The sequence below is a fragment of the Cryptomeria japonica genome, chromosome 1, assembly GCF_030272615.1.
Source record: "Cryptomeria japonica chromosome 1, Sugi_1.0, whole genome shotgun sequence".
In the NCBI taxonomy this organism is placed as follows: Eukaryota; Viridiplantae; Streptophyta; class Pinopsida; order Cupressales; family Cupressaceae; genus Cryptomeria; species Cryptomeria japonica.
This window is the reverse complement of record NC_081405.1, coordinates 141022303-141043366: the sequence shown is the minus strand read 5'-3', so window position 1 is coordinate 141043366 and position 21064 is coordinate 141022303. Positions and strand designations below refer to the sequence as shown.

Genomic DNA, 21064 nt, shown 5'->3' with positions numbered 1-21064 from the left:
AGCTATGGGTAACAATCATATACCTTTACTTAACCAGGTCCAATCCCAATTTCACCTTTCATTATCAAACTTGGCAGTGGCTAGTTCTTGGCGAACATGTAGACCAAGTAAGAGGTCATAGTGAAGTACTTCTTTGTCTCGAGTTCAATTAGTTGAGTGTGGATGTTGTTGCTTATAATCTGGGCCCAGTCAAACTTGGACTTCCCGGCAAAGACTTGCTCTGTGAAATAAAACATCCACTCCTCAAAGTAGTTGGATTTAGGAAGTCCCATAACCCTGCTGAGCAATGTGACCATATCCCCATGCTCATTGTGAAAGTCACTTCTTGGGGTCTTTTTCCCAATTCTGATGCTTGGAGGCCTTCTCTCCTTGTACCACTCTTCGTTGATCAGTGTTCTGCATTTGGCGGGATTCATATCATACGCCCCCTGTGCTTCGTCTATAGTCATGGCCGTGGGATTGTTCAGGAAGGGAATGTCGAATGCGTCGTCAATGGCCTCAGGAGTGAAGTTAGCGAGGGTCATGTTCTCGAGGAGCACCAATCTGGAACCTGGTTGATAATGTCGAGCAGCCTCTACCACTAACTCATAGTTCTGCACTGCTCGAGGAAATCCTGCCGCTTGGGCGATGCCACTTTCCATCATCTGCCTAAGCCTGCTGTAGGCATTAGGGGGAGAAGACTCGGCTCCTGAAATCTTGGATATCGATATGGCCTAGGTCAGTATCACCGACATTGTCCCAGACACTCTGAACTTTTGACTCCCTCAATCCCCCTCTTTGATACTGGTACTTCATCCTTTCGACCTTGCGAGGAATATCTGGCTTAGATGCTCGCGATGTCTCGGCTATAGTAGGCATCTTTGATGACTCCGTTGCCGATTTAGGCATTTATCCTGCACAGTCGAATGCGGATTACGAGGCGATATAAAAGAAGTAAGGCGGGTTAGATAGAGAATATGCCAGCATTCAAGGATTAAATCAAAATTTAGATTGGAAACAGCGTGATATTGCTAGCTGAGAGCTTGATTGATTTAAAGCTAAATATTTATGAAGCTTTCGACTGCAGGCTTATATTTAAGCATTTTCAGGATCAATTTTCAAAAAGGGACAAAGCTTGAAAAACTTTCCTAAGTTTGAAAATGCAATTTCTAGCTGATCCTTAGGAGCAAATTCTAATTTCGATTGCTTTGCATGACGCTTTAATAATCGGAAAAAAGATGCGAATTTTGAAGATTTAAGTATTTTAATCAATTTTTTGCACAGACATCTGTCCAATTTGTAAGTATTTCAGAGGATCAAGACAGGTAGAGCGTACTTACCTGGTGAAAATGGACGGCGAGAAACTGCCCGATTTGCTGTGCAAAAACGAATGGATAGTTCTGCAAATTTTGAATTCCAACGGTTATCTCCCTAATTCAAATTTTCGCAGCTGTTGCTTGAAAAGAATTTGTCATTTTGAGTTTTAGACTAAGCGATTTACCTTGGGCAATTTAGTTGAAACGTGATTCTGAAGAGGGGCTGCGGATGGCAAACTTCAATGAATCGGAGAGTTTGAAGACCATTTATAACTTTAAACCATCTTTCACATTCACCCTAAATCGCGATTTTCGGAGCTATGAGGGTTTTTGAAAATTTTCGAGTGGTATTGCAAGCATTTTAAAAAAATCGCGGCACTTATGCCCCTTTTCCGGCGATTTCTGGAGAATGGGGGGGGGGGGGGGGTTCATGCAGAGCTCAAAAATCGAGATGTTTTGCCTTATCGAACGATTTGCTTTACTTCTCTTCCATAATGCAGTTTTCGGAGGTTTGAAACTTCAGTGTTTTGGACCAATTTGCCAATTTAAACACTGACGATTTTCGCCCCTTTGGCAAACTTCGGCGTTTTTGACAATTTTGCAAACACTTTAACTTTTCCATGCTTTTCACATTCACGCGATCTTTAGCTAAGTTCGGACTTTTTCCAACTTTTGCTAATTTCGGAGCTTTTGACGATTTTGTCAATTTTCGGACCCTTTTGGTCATTTGCAAACTTTCTTTTTTTTTGGCATTTCGGCCTTAAGGTCCAAATTTCGGCCCTTTTGGCCATTTTGGCAACTTTTAAACTTTTTGAAATTTTAACCCCAGGATGCGAAATTCGGCCCTTTGGGCGATTTTGCCGATTTTTTAACCTTTTTGGACCTTAAGGAGTTTTTTGCGAATTTTAAGGCATTTTCAGACCTCTAGCACCTTTTGCCAACTTTTGCAATTTCGGACCTTTTGCCAGTTTCGTCAACTTTTGCAATTTCGGACCTTTTGCCAGTTTCGTCAACTAAAGTGAATTTCAGACCTTTTGCCAGTTTTGTCAACTTTTGCAAATTTTCTCATTTTGGCGTGAAAGTCCGAAATTCGCCCTTCCTGGGCGTTTTGGCGATTTTAACTTTTTCCTCAAGGAGTGCGGGCTTGGGCACTTGGGCGAGTTTGTCAACCTTGGCACTTTGTAGAGAGATTTGCCCCCCTTCCTCCTCCAGTCGACGAAAATCGTTATTCATTCAAATCTCGTAAACTTCGTAAAAACAAAACCTCATGTAATCTATCTCATCACTCTTACGCGAAAAACGGCAACTTTGGGTCCTCATGCGACCTTCAGATGCGTTGTCCCTTACTCGGCGGACCTTGGATGCTTCATTATCACACGCCTATTAAAGGTGACTTCACAAGTTTGAACAATCCTTTGGAATTCGTGCCCGAGGGCTAGACTAGCCCAATGGAATCACTGGCTTCTTTTGCTAACAATGTTGTCTTTTGCTAACAATGGTTTTCTTGTCAGAGTCATGTTTTCCTCCAGGTCTGAGTCGATTGAGCAGAGTCGGTGGTCAGAGAGAGATGGAAGTGGTAATTTTAGAAACTGATGAACAAATGCACTTGATGATGAATAGTGGAGTTTTGAAAGATATGACCAAGGTTGTTGACTTTTAAGGCGTAATTGAGAAAGTTGATACATTTTTTGCCTTGATGAAGAGTTTTAGACCTTGGGGAAATGAAGATTTTAGCCCAAATGGAGATTTTCGCTCCTGACCCTTCCAAAGGGTCCAGAGCGAAATCTTCCTTTTTTGCCTTCCTTTGACCTCGAAACCTAGTTTGACCTCACCCAGACCCAGTACAATGGAGATTTGTCTTGATTGCGATAAGAGGAAGTTGATTTGGCCAAGTTTGTGTGAGAATGAGTTGAAAGGAAGATGAAAATCAACCTAAGAAGTGTTTTTCGCTCCTGACCCTTCCAAAGGGTCCAGAGCAAAAATCCTTAAAGACCTCAATTTCTTCATTATTCAAGACAAGCTTTTGGTTTCTAAGGCATGCTTGGTGATGTTTTTGAATGTTCTAGCCTTGTAAAGATTGAAAGATGAAGGATTTTAGTCAAGAAGATGAATTTCGCTCCTAACCCTTCCAGAGGGTCTAGAGCGAAATTCTTGAAAATTCTCATTTTTCCCTTGGCTAAAGTCAGGATCTTGATGGAGATGCGTGAAGAAGGATCTATGTTTGCCTCTCAAAGAGAATTAGAGTTGAAAAGGTCAAGAGTCAAGCCCAAATCATGATTTTCGCTCCTGATCCTTCCAAAGGGTCCAGAGCGAAAATCTTTGTAGCCCACATTTCCTTCCCAATTTTGGCTGAGTGTTGGTTTCTAGGGCATGTTTGAAGATGAATTGGTTTGATCTTGCCTTGAGATGGAGTTGGTGGATTTTTGAAGAGCAAGATTTTGGTCTAAAGGAGAATTTCGCTCTTGACCCTTCCAAAGGGTCCAGAGCGAAATTCATCATAAATCTCATTTGTTGCCTTGAATGGGCTTGAAACCTTGTTCCTAAGGTGGAAAATGATCTAATTTTGCCTCTTAAGGTGGTTTGAAGTTTGAAAAGTGAGTAATCTAGCCTAAAATGAGATTTTCACTCCTGACCCTTTAATGAGATTTTCGCTCCTGACCCTTCCAAAGGGTCCAGAGCGAAAACCCTCTTGAAGCTCATTTCCTCCTGAGTTTGACTAAATTTTGATTTGCAGGGTACCTTGAAAGGAAGGATGGACATCTTGTAGCCTTTGGAATGTTTGGAAGCATTGAAGTGTGAAGGATTTTGGACCAAAAGGGTGAATTTCGCTCCTGACCCTTCCAAAGGGTCCAGAACGAAATTCCTAAAAACTCTTATTTTTGCATTGAAGGAGGTCAAGTCCTTGGTTTTTTATGGCGTGGACTGAAGTGAAGTAGCTTGTCTTTGCCTCTTGAGGTTGTTTTGAAATGGAGAAATGAAAAATCTAGCCCAAGTCAAGATTTTCGCTCCTGACCCTTCCAAAGGGTCCAAAGCAAAAATCTCTCTAAGATGCATTTCTTTCCTTGTTTGGCTAAAATTTGAGGTCCAAGGCATAATGAGAAGGAGAATGAACTTGACCTTGCCTTTAAGAGTGTTTGGTAGCTATGAAAATGAAGGATTTTAGCCAGGAAAGGAAATTTCGCTCCTGACCCTTCCAAAGGGTCCAGAGCAAAATTCCTTACAAACCTACCCTTTTGACCTTTCCTGGGCTTAAAACCTTGTTCCTAGGGCAATGAAAGATGAGATTCTACCTTGCAATGAAGTTTCAAGTTGAAAGAATGATGATTTTTGGCCAAGAATGAGATTTTCACTCCTAACCCTTCCAAAGGGTCCAGAGCGAATTTTCTCAAAAACTCTATTTGCTATCAATTTTGTGCTAGATCAAGTGTGAGCTAAGGTAAAATCAAGGAGGAGTTGCTCCAAAGAGTGACTTTAAGTTGCTAAAAACCATTTAGGATGAAGGAATTGAGCCTAAAAAGTGATTTTCGCTCCTGACCCTTCCAAAGGGTCCAGAGCGAAAATCTTAAAATCACCTTGTTTTCCTTACAAAATCAAGTCAACTTTGACTCTTTATGGTGTGGATGAGTGTGGGGAGAGGTGTTCTTGCCCTGATTGAAGTTGATTGAGGATAAATGATGAAGGAGTAAGCTCAAGTCAAGATTTTTGCTCCTGACCCTTCCAAAGGGTCCAGAGGGAAAAATCCCAATTCCACCTATTTTCTTTGCAAGGCAAAGTCAAGATTTTGTTTTTTATGACCTAGAGAGGAGTGAGGCAAGGTGTTCTAAGTCTTGGAGGTAATTTGAAGTTGAAAGGATGGAGAAATAGCCCTAAAACAAGATTTTCGATCCAGACCCTTCCAAAGGGTCCAAAGCGAAAATCCCAAAATCTACCTATTCCTTTCAAATTTATGCTAAACCATGCCTAGACCAAGGTGAAAGATGCCCTTGAGATTGCCTTTGAGTTGACTATTGCCTCCAGAAGTGATGATTTTAGGCCAGAGGAGGAAATTCGCTCCTGACCCTTCCAAAGGGTCCAGGGCGAAAATCCTTCAATCACCTTTTTCTCCTTGCAAAATCAAATCAAACTTAGGTTGGATGAGAAAAGAGAAGTATTTCCTTGCCTTGTGAGGAGAATTCAAGATGAAATGATAAAGAAGGGAGCTACAAACAAGAATTTCGCTCTTGAACCTTCCAAAGGGTCCAGAGCGAAAAAACCCTAAAACCACCTTTTTCCTCAAGATTTGAGTGAAGTAAGGCCTAAACCAGGGTGAGAGATACCATTTGGATTGCCTTGGATAGACTCTTGACCATCAAAGATGCATATTTTGAGCGAAAATTGGAATTTCGCTCCTGACCCTTCCAAAGGGTCGAGAGCGAACTTCGGGATAGGTCCTATCCCTAGCTAGGCTTTTGAGCAAATTTGACCATTTGGGTCTTGTAAGGATCAAACCAATACTGGCAAGTTGAGAAGTGGATTCGAAATGAAGGGGTCTAGATGAATTGAAGTGAAGGAGATTAAAAATTTACCTGAAGGGTGAATTTCACTCCTGACCCTTCTAAAGGGTCCAGAGCGAAATTCCCAAAATGCAATGTTTCCTCCAAAATAGTGTTGAGCCAAGTCAGTGGACCTTGGAGATTGCCTTGAAGAAGGTTGTTGATAAAAATTAGGTGAGTTGTGACCTAAAAAGTGAATTTCGCTCCTGACCCTTCCAAGGGGTCCAGAGCGAAATTCCTATTTTCACCTAATTTACCCATGTGAAAGGCTAAAAAAATTGAAATCCTAGGCTTTGTTAGGCCAAAACAAGCGTAAGCTCACCTTCCGGAGGATTTTGGAAAGAAAAAGGTTGTATTTAAGGCCTAATCAAGAAAATCGCTAGTGACCCTTCCAAAGGGTCCAGGGCGAAATTCTTGAGGACACCTATTATTCACCTTTGTTAGAAGCAAATTGCAAAATCATGATGACAAGAACATGGAGTGATGGCAAATCTAGGTTGTAAGGATTTTGATTAATGAAGTGAACAAAACCTAGATAAAAAGTTCAAACAAGCCTCCTTGGAGAGACCTAAACTATGAACATTCTAGTGCCTAAGGAGAATGAAGATTCATCAAACCTTGATCAAGCTTTAGCATTCGCTAAGCTAGCCTAAATCTTTCCATTAAATTTGCCAATCAAACACATTTGGGAGACTAAGACAAATTCACATGAATTAAGGCACTTATTAATTGATTAATTAATTTCCTAAGCCTTAAAATAAATAAAAAGATCCACCTTAGCTTTGAAATTAATTTAAAAAATCAAAACTTCACATTTTAGCGCCCAAGATTTATTATTTTTACTTATTTATCAAGTCGGCCAAGCTTGTGGAGGAGTTTTATTTTATTTTATTTAAACCTTTACCAAGTCGGCCTAATGGCAAAACAAGGTGAGCGCCTTATAAAGGGAAGGTGTTCTTTTGAAATTTTAAATCATTCATTCACTTTCTCTCATGCGAACTTGAAGAGCAGGCCTATAAGGCGAATTTCTTACTAGTTGAAGGCAAATTTCTAGATCTTGAAGGTTAATTGAAAGCGAATTTCTGATTAAGAAGGCGAAATTGAGCAGGTTGAAAGATAATTTCCAGATTTTGGAAGATATTTGAGAAGCTGATTAAAGGCGAATTTCTGATTGAGAAGCTGATTGGAGGCGAATTTCCAGATTTTGAAGAAGGATTGAAGGCTGATTGGAGGTTAATTCATCCAAAGGAGGAGTCTAAAATTCAAATCAAACATCTTTGTCCAGCAAATTCTCATTTTCCTTTATTCATTTTTCAAAGGTTGATAGCTAAAAATCAAGGAAGAGGTATGTATAATAAGATTTTTGAAAGTTTATTCAAGATTTAGTTTGATTTTCCATAGCAATCCTTTGAAAATCTAAGTCTTGTACAATCTGATTTCAATTCTCAATTAATATTAATTTGAAAATTCATAATTCTAGGATTTATCACATTATTTTCAAATTAATATTTAGTTATTTCCTTGAAAGGACTTAAATCCCATACCTTAAGGTATTATGCTCAAACCCTAACTTTAAGCTTTTGTGTAGGAATCAAATGACGACCCCCAAGGCCGGAGGATCCACTACCCGATAGGCTCTCATCAAGGAGGATCAAAAAAGTGATGAATTGGAGACTAGGATCATGTCCAAGTGGAGCAATATCGGAGACACCAATCTAGGAAACTTCAATGTGAAGAAGTTTTGGGAAGTGCCCTACATCGGCAAGCCGTCACCTGTTGCAAAGAAGATAATTGAGAGTGGCATCATCAAGGCTGCAGGTTTCCCTCCCGCAGTCAAGTGTCATGAGTTGATGATCGAGTGTGCTCGGCACTATGATTCACACTCAAGGACGATCGTAGCCGAGGATGGAACTATCTTGGCCTACCTTACAGAGGAAGCTATAAGCGAAGCTTTTCATCTCCCAGAGCATAAAGACATGATCTACAAGAGCTTGGAAGGGGCTAGGTCTATCTACGAAGATGATCCTGATTCCTGTATGAACTTCATCAACAAGAATTGGTTGCTCAAAAGTCAACCTCGCTTGAACAAGATTCCCAATACACCGCACAGAATCGACTTCCAAGAAGAATTCAAGGACTTGATAACCTTGCTCAATTGGGTCACGGGTGCCTCTCAAGCTTTCTTCTTCGACAAGTGGATGTTCTTCTTCATACAACTGATCGTCCAAGGAAAGGGAATGCTCAATTGGGCTAGAATCATTAGCAACAGCCTGGACGTGCAGTTGAGAAGACTAAAGCCTACCAAGTCATTTCACATGAGTTCATATGTTATATATGCCTTGATCAGAGGTTTTGAGTATGTAGGACTACCTCATAGAGGAGATGTTGGAAGAGGACCCGGAGAAATAAGAGTTTGTGATTCTTATGTTCAACTGCATCATCCGCCAGGAAGTGACTACAAGCTAGTCAATGACACCTTCACGATGTATATCACCAGGACGTTGCAAGGAGGGATTCACAATTGACTGTCTCTGGATGCACAGGAGCTCGTGAAGAAGCATGGTGCATGGTTCATTCAGTTTCCAAAATTCACATACATCAAAGTTCATGGATGTCCTTCACCTCCCTACATGTTGCCGAGATATCCTACAGACAGGATAATACTACTTGAGGTGACTAGGTAGTTGACAGCTTATGCAAAGGCATCAAGACACAAGCATGGAAATGGAATTCCCATACCCATCCAACTAGGGAACTCAGTTGAAGTGTGTCCTAATACTCAGGCCGTGGAAGATGCAGAGAAGGAATTATCTCTATATTCATTCACATCCTTTGCCTCAAGGGAGAATTTTGATCCTCATGGTCATATAGAAGAGACAGTCGAGAAGAAGTACAAACATGAGTTTCAAGTGGAAGACTTTTGGATGAATGTCCAGGATGATGTAGAGGTCAAAAGAAAGATGCATTCCAGGTTACCCTTGGATCTCATCAGCAAATGCAAAATTTATAGAATAGCCGATCAAGCCCAGGACAGCGGTAGATACCTCCAATCATCCTATGAGAAGGAAGATAAAGAAGTGAAGGTAGATTGGAATGAGCCAGAGGTTTTAGACCTAAGAGCTTCGATGGCTCCTGTTTTATCTTGCACTCGCAGATGGGTGGATGTACAGCATCAAAAGTTGAAGGAGCAGAATGTATCTATGACATTCACCTTGGAAACAAGACTAGAAGAAGGAGAGGCAAGTGTGAGTGAGAATACTTCTCATTCCAAAGGTTCAAAGAGGAAAGAAGAACCTGAGAAGAGAGAGCCTTCCAAGAAGAAGCAGAAAATGAATCCTGGTCGCCCACCAAGCACATCTTCTAGGCATGAAAAGGAAGCAAGTCAAGGAGAAGATCAGAGGCAGATAGTGTATGAAATTGATGACTCTATGGAATCCATGGTACAGAATGATAAACAAGGAAAAGGACAGACACCTCAGCATTCATCGAGTCAATCTCCCTAGGTTGGTGCTAATGAGCAACAAGAAGAAAAGAATGATGATGAAGCAACATCTCCTTTCAGGGAAGATAGACTTCTGCCTAAAGAAATACAAGTGAAGGAAAGGAAATCTATCATTCCAGATTGGCTAAAAGAGAGGTTGACAAGGGTAGTTGTGGTCAAAGAGGAAGAACAAGTATTTGACTTGGAAAGCCTCATAGGAAATTCTCATGAAGAAATAGAAAAGAAGAAGGCCACAAAGATATCAAAGGTAATTAGAGATGAGACAGGATCCAGAAAAGTGCAGATAGCTACACCAATGGTGGACAAGTATGAGGATGAGATTCTAGCAGAAGAATACGATCTGGAAACATTTGATCTTGGTCCACTTACCACTGTGCAAGACATGGAAGAAGCAATTGATTCACTGAAAGCACTTAATGACAAACTCAAAGAAGAAATGGAAAAGAATAAGAAACTAGAAAAGGAGGTCAGTGCTTAGAGGAATTATTTTAGCCATCTTAATCAACCTTTGAGACGACAGGATCCAGCAATATCTCCTTTGCATGCACTTCCTCTTGCATCAATAAATGAGGCGGAAAGGGTAAAGAGCTTGGTCCAACTCATGAGTTCCTGGATTGATGAATCTTACAAGGTGGCCATGGAATTTGCAACAAGGATAATGAAGACAGTCCACCATGCTATCCAAGTTCTTGAGATCATCCATAATCTATTGGTAATTGTGGATGCATTTACTCACACTAGAGAGGTTGTCATCCCCGTCTTGCAAGTGATAAGGACACCAAGACAAATTCTAGCACAAGAGAAGATAATGAGTGGAGAAGCCCATAGTCTTCTGCAGTGGTCAACTTTGCTCCAGATAAAGGAAGTTCTTTTCGAAGATATCAGTTCCAGGTGCAGCCAAGTTGAGGGAACTATCCACCCTATTCAAGACAAGGTATTTGAGGTATTGTGTACGATCCTTGGCAGAAGAATTGAGATCGAGACGGATGTGGACATCCAAGAATTGGAAGACAAGATCAAGATCATCTTTTGCAAAGAGGAGAACACAGTCATCGAGGAGCAGCGAAATCAGATGCATGCTACTATGTTCCTGATCGAGAAAACAAAAGAGCTTGAGCCTGGATGGGAGGCGACCCTTCTTGCAGCTTTTGATCAAGTCCTTCACTTGGATGAACAAATGAAGAATCTTCCTGAGATTCCTATTGCTGAGATTAAGAAGATTACATCCAGATTCATTGAATATGCTAGAAAAGAGCATAGAAAGGGGAACAAAGTTCTAGATGAAAAGTTGTTATAAGATGATGTGGCAGCTTAATTCCTATTGGTCTATGTCTCCTCGTTATTTGTCCCAATTTTTATTGGCTATGGACTGATAATGTTTATCTAAATGGGGACTTTTTTGTAACAAACCCTAATTAGGGTTTAGGTGTCAGAATCTCAACCATCGATCTTCTTTTGATCCAGGTCGTTCATTGTATTTGAGAGTGCTATATAAGCCCTCACTCATTTCATTTTAAAGGGTTAGAAAAGTTAGAAAGTTGGAGAGAAGCAAGTTTAATTTTGTTAGTAGCAAAGAATTGAGTAGTGAAGAGAGAAAGTTGAACAGTTGTTGTTTATTTGGCTATGAGATTAATGAAATATTGAAGTTATGGTGTTTTGTTGCAATCCTTGTGGCTACTTTCATGGTTGTTTATCTTCTTGAATCACTCTTAGTAGAGATAGCATTTAAATTTTAAGTTTGAAGGACGAATGTTGTGCCTGATCTTCGATAAGACTCACATTCCAAACCACTAGCTTCTTACTGATTGTAAGAACGCCTTGTGTGGTCAACTGGAAACATTAAGATTGATTAAGAGTTCAATCATCATTAGAAGTATTGATATGTATCTCCCTAATAGTATCTATCTCCTTGGTGATTTGAAAATCGTTGAATCCCTTAGAAGATCGCACCAATTCCAGTGGAGTTGTAATCCTTTGGCGATACTGAAATTGGTAAAATCTTATCAAGACCAGTCCTCATTAAGTCACTCTTAGGATTAGTTTAAGTATCTCTTCCTTGAAACCTTTATCTTTTGATCTTTTTTGAAAATCTGTTAGTATTAAGAGAATCTTGTTTCCTCATTTGGAAGGTAGTTGCACGAACAAGTTTTCTTTGAAAGTACGTAAGGCCCCTTGAAAAACAGTAAACACAACGACCACTGGTGCTTATCCACGAGTAGAGAACCTACATAAAAGAACCTTGAAGTTTCACCGATTGATCCTTCTTTGTGATATCTTCAGCATTCGGTAACTTTACTCAAGAGAGGATAAGATACCTCTGGGTATTTTATTCTGTGTTTGGTCGTGTACAAAATACACATCAACAAGGCCCAAAGAGGCTATTTGTATTGATATAGTGGTAAATAAAGAAATGAGACCATTTGGTGCATCCCTGATCATAGATGGACAAACCAACTCCAACAGCCAATAAATGCCTTTCCATACTATCTAAACCCAAAAATTTACTTCTCTAATACATTTAAGGCTGATGAAGAGGTCATGGCAGGCCTTACTCCATAGATAGAGGATGGCAACAGATGAAGACATTAGAGATAAATATTTGATGAGTTGGACATCTACAAATGTGTTGAGGTGAGCATCTTTCTTCAACTCAAACCATTTGGAGGAAAAAACAATAGCCATGTAAAACAAAATCCATTAAGTTTTAGCTTAATACTAGAAAGTAGAAACTTGGAATTTTTAACTTCAATTTCTAAATTTTTTACTTAATTCTTACATTTATAAAAAATGTTTTATTTGTGGGTTCTTCCCATAGTGTGTTGGTTATGTGGTGGTGTTTTTGTTGTGGCCACCACGGTTCAAACCCCCACTGGGCCATTGTGATCCCAAGTTTGTGCCTTTGCTAATCCAACGTGCTTGTGGGTTTGAGCCTCAACCTTGTTAAATGGGGATGAGGTCCCCCATTTGTGACCTCACCAATTCATAGCTCCAGGTCAAAAGTGTTTCATGTGGTATTGGAGGGTGTTTCACGTGATACTGGAGGGGGTGTCATGCCAGTGTCACTGATCACGTTAAAAAGGTTCATCCAGCACTTTAAAAAAATGTTCTATTTGTAAATTTGTGGTGGGAGAAATATGGTGTTGGCACATCACATTTTCAGAGGCTAGCTATTCGTGTTTTGTCCCAACCTTATAATATTTTTCAATGTGAATGCTGGGAACCTATATGAGAGCATTCATGTCAAGAAGAGAAACAAGTTCAACTAGAAGTGCATCAATGACTTTGTCTTTGTCCAATAAAACCTTTGCCTTTGTACCAAAAAGATGGAGGGTACTTATCATGGTACCATCAATTTGGTTGACACTGATCCATTTGTTGATTAGCCTGCCACAATAAAATACAATGCTATTATGTTCACTAACGAAGATCTTGCCAAATTGGAGAGAGCAGCAAAGATGGATGCACTGGAGGAAGACACAAACACGTTTGAGGAAACAATGAAGTCCTCATTTCCATATTGACTTGCATTCTAGTCCAAGGTTTAAAATTTTGAGTTACACTAGAAGGGGGAAGAGGAGGATGTAAATCATATGTAGCAATTTTTTGAGTTATGTAAACATTATAGCACTGTTATACAGTTAATATGTATAATTATATAGTAACACGACGTATTGTTTGAATTTCAAATTTCAAATTTTCCGCATTTGAGATTCATATGACATGCATTCTTTGAATTATGACGAAATGATAATCAGAATGGACTTATGTGTTCTCTAAATTTATCAATTTCTGAATTTTTTGTGTAAACGTGTTTTTTTGCTGAGTCCCAAGTCCAAGACAAAGTTTTGGGCTGCCAAGTCAAGTTTTCCAACTTTGGATAATCTAATGGGGTATTCCAATCATGCTCTATGTGCTTAGAAGTTGACTTTGTGCAGTATTTTACACATTACAAGAAGACCAATATACCGCAGACACCTTAGCATTCCCATGGTGATATTTCAAGGCATTAGAGTACTTATTATATTGATTGCTTCTTATTTCTGTCTCCCTTGTTTATTGTCACTTTTTAGCAAAACAATTTCTTTGGAAAGAAAAAAAACAGCACATATCCACTTACTCTGTCTGCAAACAAGTTCTCTTTTGTGGCACACCTAAACAATGCTAGCTGGAGTTCTTCCTGAAGAGAAAATCAAGAATGATTTTAAAATGTGTATATCAGGAAATCTTCACCCAAAGATATTCAATGTAATCCACTACTTCAATATCTCCAGAATACTAAACCCTGTATAAAAGTGTAGATAATTCAGAGCACTACCATTTTAATCCAATTAACTTCTATTTTATATTTTAAAATTGACCTTTGCAGATATGATCCAAACAAATATGCAATCATACAAAAGAACATATATTATATACAAAAACGCACCTTGTGTATCAAGCCATCATCAATTACAGAGCTACTCAAATTCTTAAATAGCACGTACAAGGCCTCAACTTCATTTATGCAGACTACCTTACAAAAAAAAAGGATATCATATGATGATTAGGCATATAGAAGGTAAATCACCCATGAAGAGCAAATATGATTTTGCAATGATATTGAAAAAATGTAAACATGTAAACTTGAAGATGAATAGGATGAGAAAAAACTGACAATAGAGAAGTAAAGTTGACAATTACCATGTACGTAATATAAAAATGATTACATGTAATGACAGCTAGCAAATACAATTCCTTTTATCACCTTCAAATTCACTGACACACTACACAAAAACCAAACTAAATTGCAGCAATGTTTTTATTACATAAAATTTATTATTGAGAGAACATATTCAAACTCAAATGAGTTCACAACCCAAGCTACTAATATAGAATCATTTTTGGATTTATTAGAGATAATCTGGAAATTCCAAATTATCATGTTATGGATCCACACATAGCAAAAAGACGTGTTCAAATTTATCTGATTTGATATTTAATTAAAATAACCTACACATACTGGGCTTAAAAGGTTGCTAATTATCTTTCACCAATGCTGCAACAGTCACTAGCTGAGTGTATACTTTCTCATTTGAAGAGAAAGCTGGGTGTAAGTATTTCCCATTATAAGTATCTGCATCTCAGGTCTATAAAATCTTTTAAGAAACAGAAAGTCCAGCAAACCTGCTAATACACCAAATTCCTTGTTTGATTACAATTGACTAAGACCACACCAGTTTTTCAAGATACACGATGTTGTACATATATGAATATTTTTGTATTGTCTCAAGTTTCAAGTTAAAATTTTGTCATTTCCTCTAACAGAAGTAAAGTTTCAAAGTTTGTAGTGTTTGTCAATATTCTTTTTGTTGATTCTCATTTGACTCTTAGAAGATCAAAGAATACGGCTTTCAAACACATTTGTCAGGACAAATAACAAAGTTCAAATGAGCAAAAACTTGTCAAGTTATTAAAGTATGTTCTCCAGTTGAGTAGAGCGTAAGGTTGAGAAGGGATTCTAGATTTCACTAAGTGAAAAGTTGCAGTCTGTGTAGAGTGGATTGTGCCTTTCAAAGGAAAGAAAATTTTAAGTGTTCTGAAAATACGCAAGTCTATGTATGGGTGCACGCCCTTCTAAAGGCAGAGATAAAGATTCAAAATTAAAGTTTGCTTTCACATGCACAGGCATGTCCACAATTAAGTGAACAAAAATATGTAAGCGAGTTAGGTAGCACGTGTCACATGAGGTAGACGACTGAGATTTTAGTTTCTGAGTCAAAATCTATGTGAATGTTGAACAGCATGCACCATAAAAAAAGAGTTTGTTAAACAAAATTCACATGCCCATTGCACACACCATAGGAGTAGACATGATTCGCTAAGTCAGAAATTTTTGTTTGTGTCAAATTGCAAATACATTGCAGAGTGTGCACTATAGCATACAGACCAGATTTTTGCCAAGTAAAAGTTGCAGACCAATTGATAGTTATGTGCCTTTGTATAAAGCTGATTGAGTTGTATGTTTAAACTTGGGCAGCTATTAATAGGTGCACACCCCTTTATGATTATATATTACTTAAAATAAAATAAAAACTGTACATGGACATAATCAGTGTATAGTAAACTCATTTTTTAAATGCAGATCAAAGTAAAAGAAGAGAAGCTATATATAGACAATCGGGAGCTGTAAATAGCAAATGTTTTGTGTGTTTAAATAAACCTCCATCTACATTCCTCCTTCACTCTGTTTGGCAGTAGGAATTTTTACCAGCAGTGCCCTTGTCATTCAAAGAGGGTTTTATGATAAAACTCAAGCCATATTTTTGACGTGCAGCGATTTCCATTGGGTATCAGCACCTAAGTTCATTATTTCAGGCAACAGTGACAATTTCAAAGGGTTTTTCATCAATTCTTGACAACAACTGCCTTATTTTAGCAGGTCTTTTACTCTTTCCAGTTATTTTTATTCATTTTCAATCAGACTTTCTTCCTTAAGCAGAGCTTTAATTTATAAAAAAATAAATTTACATCAGCTGCTCCTACAGTTTTGGTTTGATCTTCGGTTCTTGTTTTCATTGAAACCCATGGCTGCTTTATCACTTCAAATAGCCTGAATTTCAGTCATATCACCAGCCCAGTTTTTTAACATATTTCAGCCCCTGAATATTGAACACATCGACCTTGCAAGAGGTATTTGTTCATTTTTTTTATGACTGAGTTTTTGTGGTTTTGAGTTGTTCATCAGCATAGCAATTTTACAACAGCAGTGTCAAAGTTTTCATCAGTCAAAACACACAAACCAGCAGCTTGCTTTTGATTTTCAAAACCTCGGAATCCAAGATGCAGTATTATTTTCAATCTGTTGAGGTTGCATTGGTTTTGGTCAATGAATTTCCTAAGATTCAAGAAACCAACTGCCATGTGAATGTAAAGCAATTGAACTTGAATGAAAAAATAAAAAACGGGAACAGGATGGCACAAAAGTTGATAGATAGTGGTCTCATTCAAGTGGATTCTTTCCCACTTTTGTTGCAGAGTCATGAATACATCCTCACATGTGTGAAGCATTACAATCCTAAAAAGTGGGAGATAAGATAGGTAAGTGATCAAGTTATTTGCAAGCTTGATAATGAGTCAATAGATAATGCATTCACCTTGCCACTCTATGACAAAACACTAGATGTCAATCTTAAGTAGTGTAAAAGACACTATTGTGAAGAATTCACACATCGCCCCATTGCAAATTGGGACCCCCACTTTTTTAAGCATAGTCGTAGAATAGGGTGTCTTAATGTCAAAATTCAAAAAATACAAAAAAAATAAAAAATTGAAAAATTTTGAAAGATTGAAAATTTTGACCAAGGCATGGTGATACGTCATGCTTTGCTTTTACATACGTCGTGCTTTGCTTTCACATACGTCGCGCAGCGATGTCGCGTTGTTGTCGCACAACGATGTCGTGTATCGCTTCGCACGTTGCTTCCGCGCATTGCATTGCACTTACTGCGCTTAGTCGCCACGCATTGCCTTTGAGCATCACTGTCATGCGCTCGTCGCACGTTGCTCTCACACTTATCATGGATTTTTACATACGTCGCGCGAAGCCTTTGCGCTTACGCGATAGCATTGCGCTTGTCATGCCTCGTGCACGTCACACATTGAAGACTTAATTAATTAACAAAGAAGATGTTGCACGGCAAATGAAGAATGAAGAAATGAACAAGGAGCATCACGCGATGATGTCATGAAGTCAATGCAATAGAAAAAAACTATTATGCCTTGCGAGCGCTTTACGAGCGCTATTCGCCACACTTGCATTGCGCGATGTATCTTCATGTTGCGTTCAACGTGACGACTCAAGGAGTCAAGGAAGAGACATTTAGCGAAACACATTTGGATGGAGCTCACAAGACCCAAGACAGCTAACTCATGACTTTGAAAGCAAGACTCAACACACCCATGGGGATCGATTCAAAGATATTTAATGAAGGTGGTGAGCCTGGTTAACTATACAATTGGCAGTCCAAAGCATATGAAAGAGGGCGTTCAACGATGCTATTCCCACATTTGAACCATACGCGATGCAAGCCACTAATTCGATGCCTTGTGCTATTGGTTGGATCACTATGCACCGTTCAATTCAAGCTCACGAACTTTGAAGCCTCATACAAAGGCATTATTGATCACATTTGATGGCAGTCACTCATCGATTGGATTTAAAGGGTGCAAAGATCGAAGCAATTCCAATTTGTACCAAGGAAGCGACCATTTAATATATGTTGTGGACATTTACAGAGGTATCGCATTTCATATGGTACGCTAAAAGGCAAATCGAAGTGTTCATTTAATGAACGGTGCAAAGCATTCATTTAAGTCACCAAAACGCCATTAATGAGGGTGGCGATTAGATCGCATTAGCCTCCCAACGAAGCAATTCAACCAGTCACATTTACCAATCCGAATGAGACCGTCGAATAAATAGCAAGGGTCACAATTTTTCAAATGCAAACTATTCAATGTGAATCATCCAAACCGATCCATTACACCATCAGGGTGAAGCGATACTCAGCGATTAGAGTTATCAAGGATCATGTTTCAGATCAAGGTATAGGGCAATTTCATTGTCTTCATCAGAAAATTCGAGTCAGTAATCATCAATACGCATATGCTACCGATTGGAGACTTTCATCAGCATACTTAATCGACAATTTAAGACAACGATTCTGACATAGGGTGATTCATGTTTGAAGATTATGATCTTCGACAACTTTGGAGATGCAGCGAATTAGGCACACAATGTTGGTTGATATCAACAAGTATTCCAAAGAGCGCTTTGCGTAGGCATTTTGAGTGATCCACGAATAGCAATGTTCTTCATACTCCGACTACAAGGCCGCCTTCACCTTGATCTGCGATAGCATTGCAACTTTGGAGATTGACCACCAAGACCGAGTGATAGTGAAAATACACCTAAGCTGCGACAATGAATACTCTTATCGAAGTTGGTCATCAAGGCAACAAATACATATCAGGCGACAACGCTGTCAGTTTGGGGACAATGAATTGACATTCATTCTGATCACTTCATTTGATCAAAATAATCATAGGAAGTAACTGAATAGGAGTATGTTGAAATAAGTTGTCTAAATGTCCTTGATCAAATTGTGTTTGGTTTGTCTCATTCAATTATAATATCATTTCTGAATTTTTTATGATTTGATCAAGGATGATTACATTTAATCAATGGTTGAAGGCATGATTTAAAATTACAAGATTTTCATTAAGTTTTCATGCCTAGATAATCGATTACATATTTGCAAATACATGTCGTTATGTGACACTAACTTAGTCAATTCTCGCAGGCACATGATGGCAGGATCGCGACACGCGCTTATGAAGGAGGACTCGAAGAGCGTCATCCTGGAGTTGAAGATCACATCATATTGGAGCAGCATAGGTGGCACGAACCTTGGAAGCATCGACATGAAGAAATTTCAAGGCATTCTTTACACCACCAAACCAACAAGACCCGCAAGAGCGATGATAGAGAGTGGCATCATCAAGGTAGACGGCTCCCATTTAGCTGTTACAAGTGCGGTTGTCGTTGCACCAAAAGATTGACCTGTTAATGCCCAATACAACCATTAGACTTATAGAATCCACAGGAGGCGGTTAAGCCATGTCACAAACCCGAGCGCTATGCTGCACAACACAAGGAGACCAAGGGCACACACCTTGCAACAATCCCCCCCCAGTGCAAGCCAGGGGTTTGAACCTGTGACCAAGCTCTAATATCACTTGTTACAAGTGCGGTTGCTATTGCACCAAAAGACTGACCTGTTAATGCCCAATACAACCATTAGACTTATAGAATCCAGAGGAGGTGGTTAAGCCATGTCACAAACCTGGGCACTATGTTGCACAACACAAGGAGACCAAGGGCACACACCTTGCAACATTAGCAACGCAATGCAACGAGCTCACCATTGGATGCGTGAGACACCACAATCCCGTTAGAAGAGTGATTATTGCACCAAAGGGAAACAACAGGTTGCACGTGACAAAGTAGCGTCACCCAAACCAGTCAATGACAAAGCAGGTACCGACACATACATAAACATTGAAGATGACGATGAGCAAGATGTGACATCTCCGCAAGAAGAGCAACAGATGAAAGACATACAGATTGTCAAAGAAAGTGATCGTCAAGTTACAAGATCAGAAGTAGGATCAATGCACTTCAAGGCACGATAAGGATCATGTATAGGCGACGACAAGGTCTAATGCAAGCAATCAACGTAACAAACAACTATCAAGATCAAAGCAAAAGATAAGCATTAGCGTCACACACTCAAGATGAAATTTTTACAATCTTGAATTTCCTTCGAAAATCCAAGAATCTTTGCCAGTATAGCTAGATGAAAGCTCGTGAATGCAGATGATCGAGACATGCGATCGTTTCAGGAGAGTTAATCAAAGTTAGAAGATCGACATGAGCAAAGTCATCATCACATCAAGCGCTCGCACATGTTGAGTATCAAAAGATATGTTGCATTCAATTACACAGTTGTGATGAGTTACAGAGATCAATCAAGATGAGGTGGCGCTTAGTCATCATTACACCCAATCACATTAGCTCATCCAGGTAGTTATCATATGGGCACAGAGATTTATGTTACCTAACCTCGTCACTTATTGGTCAAATTTTCTAAAAGGGACATGTGTCGTCTCAAGTGTAATTGTATCATTGGTCAAGCATTAAATGCTTTGTAATGGGTTCAACAAACCCTAATTAGGGTTTCTATCTTGTAATCTTGGCCTTTGATCTCAAATCGATCTGAGCCACTGAAATGTAATGAGAGCACTATAAAAGGCCTCACTTCTTCATTTGTAAGGTTAATAGTCAGTAGTCAGTAGTAGTAGTTCAAGAGCAATTAGTTTTAAGAGTAGAGTAGAAAGAGAAGGCAAAGATTGTTGCCAAGACACTGTTGGAAGACATGTAAACTTCATTAAACATATGGCGAAATTGATATGTTGATTCAACAATTTGCATGGTCTCTACTTCTCAATTTTAATTTCATGTTATTAGATGAATGGAAGAAATTTGTATGATCAATGGTGAAATTTGTATATCCATACTACTAGCGATTTGTTGATTGCAAACTTGCCTTCCGTAGTCAACTGGAATCATTCAGCCTAAGCTTAACTTCAATTATCGCTTCTTCATTGATATGCATCAACTTGATGGTGTCTATGCTTGTAGCGGTGATTTGAACATCATAAAGCTATCCTTAGAAGATCGCACTAGCCTTGTGGAGATGTTCATAGCATGTCAAAGCAAGACTTAGTTAGAGTTTCATCAAAGATCATCCATTGCTCCTACATTCTTAGACATAGACTAGATCTCTCTTCAACCCTTATTTTAAATCAAGTCAAGTAACATCCCATGTTCCAGCAATCATTCGATCATTCAGGTGTTCAATGTAAGTCCCCTCGCAGGTACAACAAATCACATCAATACCACTGAAGCTATCTGACACGTTAAGACCTAACATAAGAGAACCTTGGAGTCATCTCAAGTGATCCTTCGCAGATCTTCAACGTTTGAGAGTCTTTTTATCAAGAGAGGATAGAGTACCATTGTTATTGTATTCTGTGTTCGATAGTGCATCAAAACACCATCAACAGATACTGCATTAAAATCCTAAAAAGTGGGAGATAAGATAGGTAAGTGATCAAGTTATTTGCGAGCTTGA

The 21064-nt window shown here is 39.0% G+C and overlaps 1 protein-coding gene across 2 annotated transcripts in view; it reads right to left on the bottom strand.

Moving 5' to 3' along the window:
- The window catches only part of LOC131027669 (calcineurin B-like protein 1), a 153666-nt gene that overhangs the window by 68882 nt on the left and 63720 nt on the right, over positions 1 to 21064 (bottom strand). For both annotated transcript variants that reach the window (XM_057957756.1, XM_057957749.1), the window contains exons 3-4: positions 13756 to 13838; positions 13447 to 13506 (exon numbers count right to left, since the gene is read on the bottom strand). In XM_057957756.1, coding sequence (XP_057813739.1) covers positions 13447 to 13506; positions 13756 to 13838 — 143 coding nt within the window. The remainder of the gene's footprint in view (positions 1 to 13446; positions 13507 to 13755; positions 13839 to 21064) is intronic.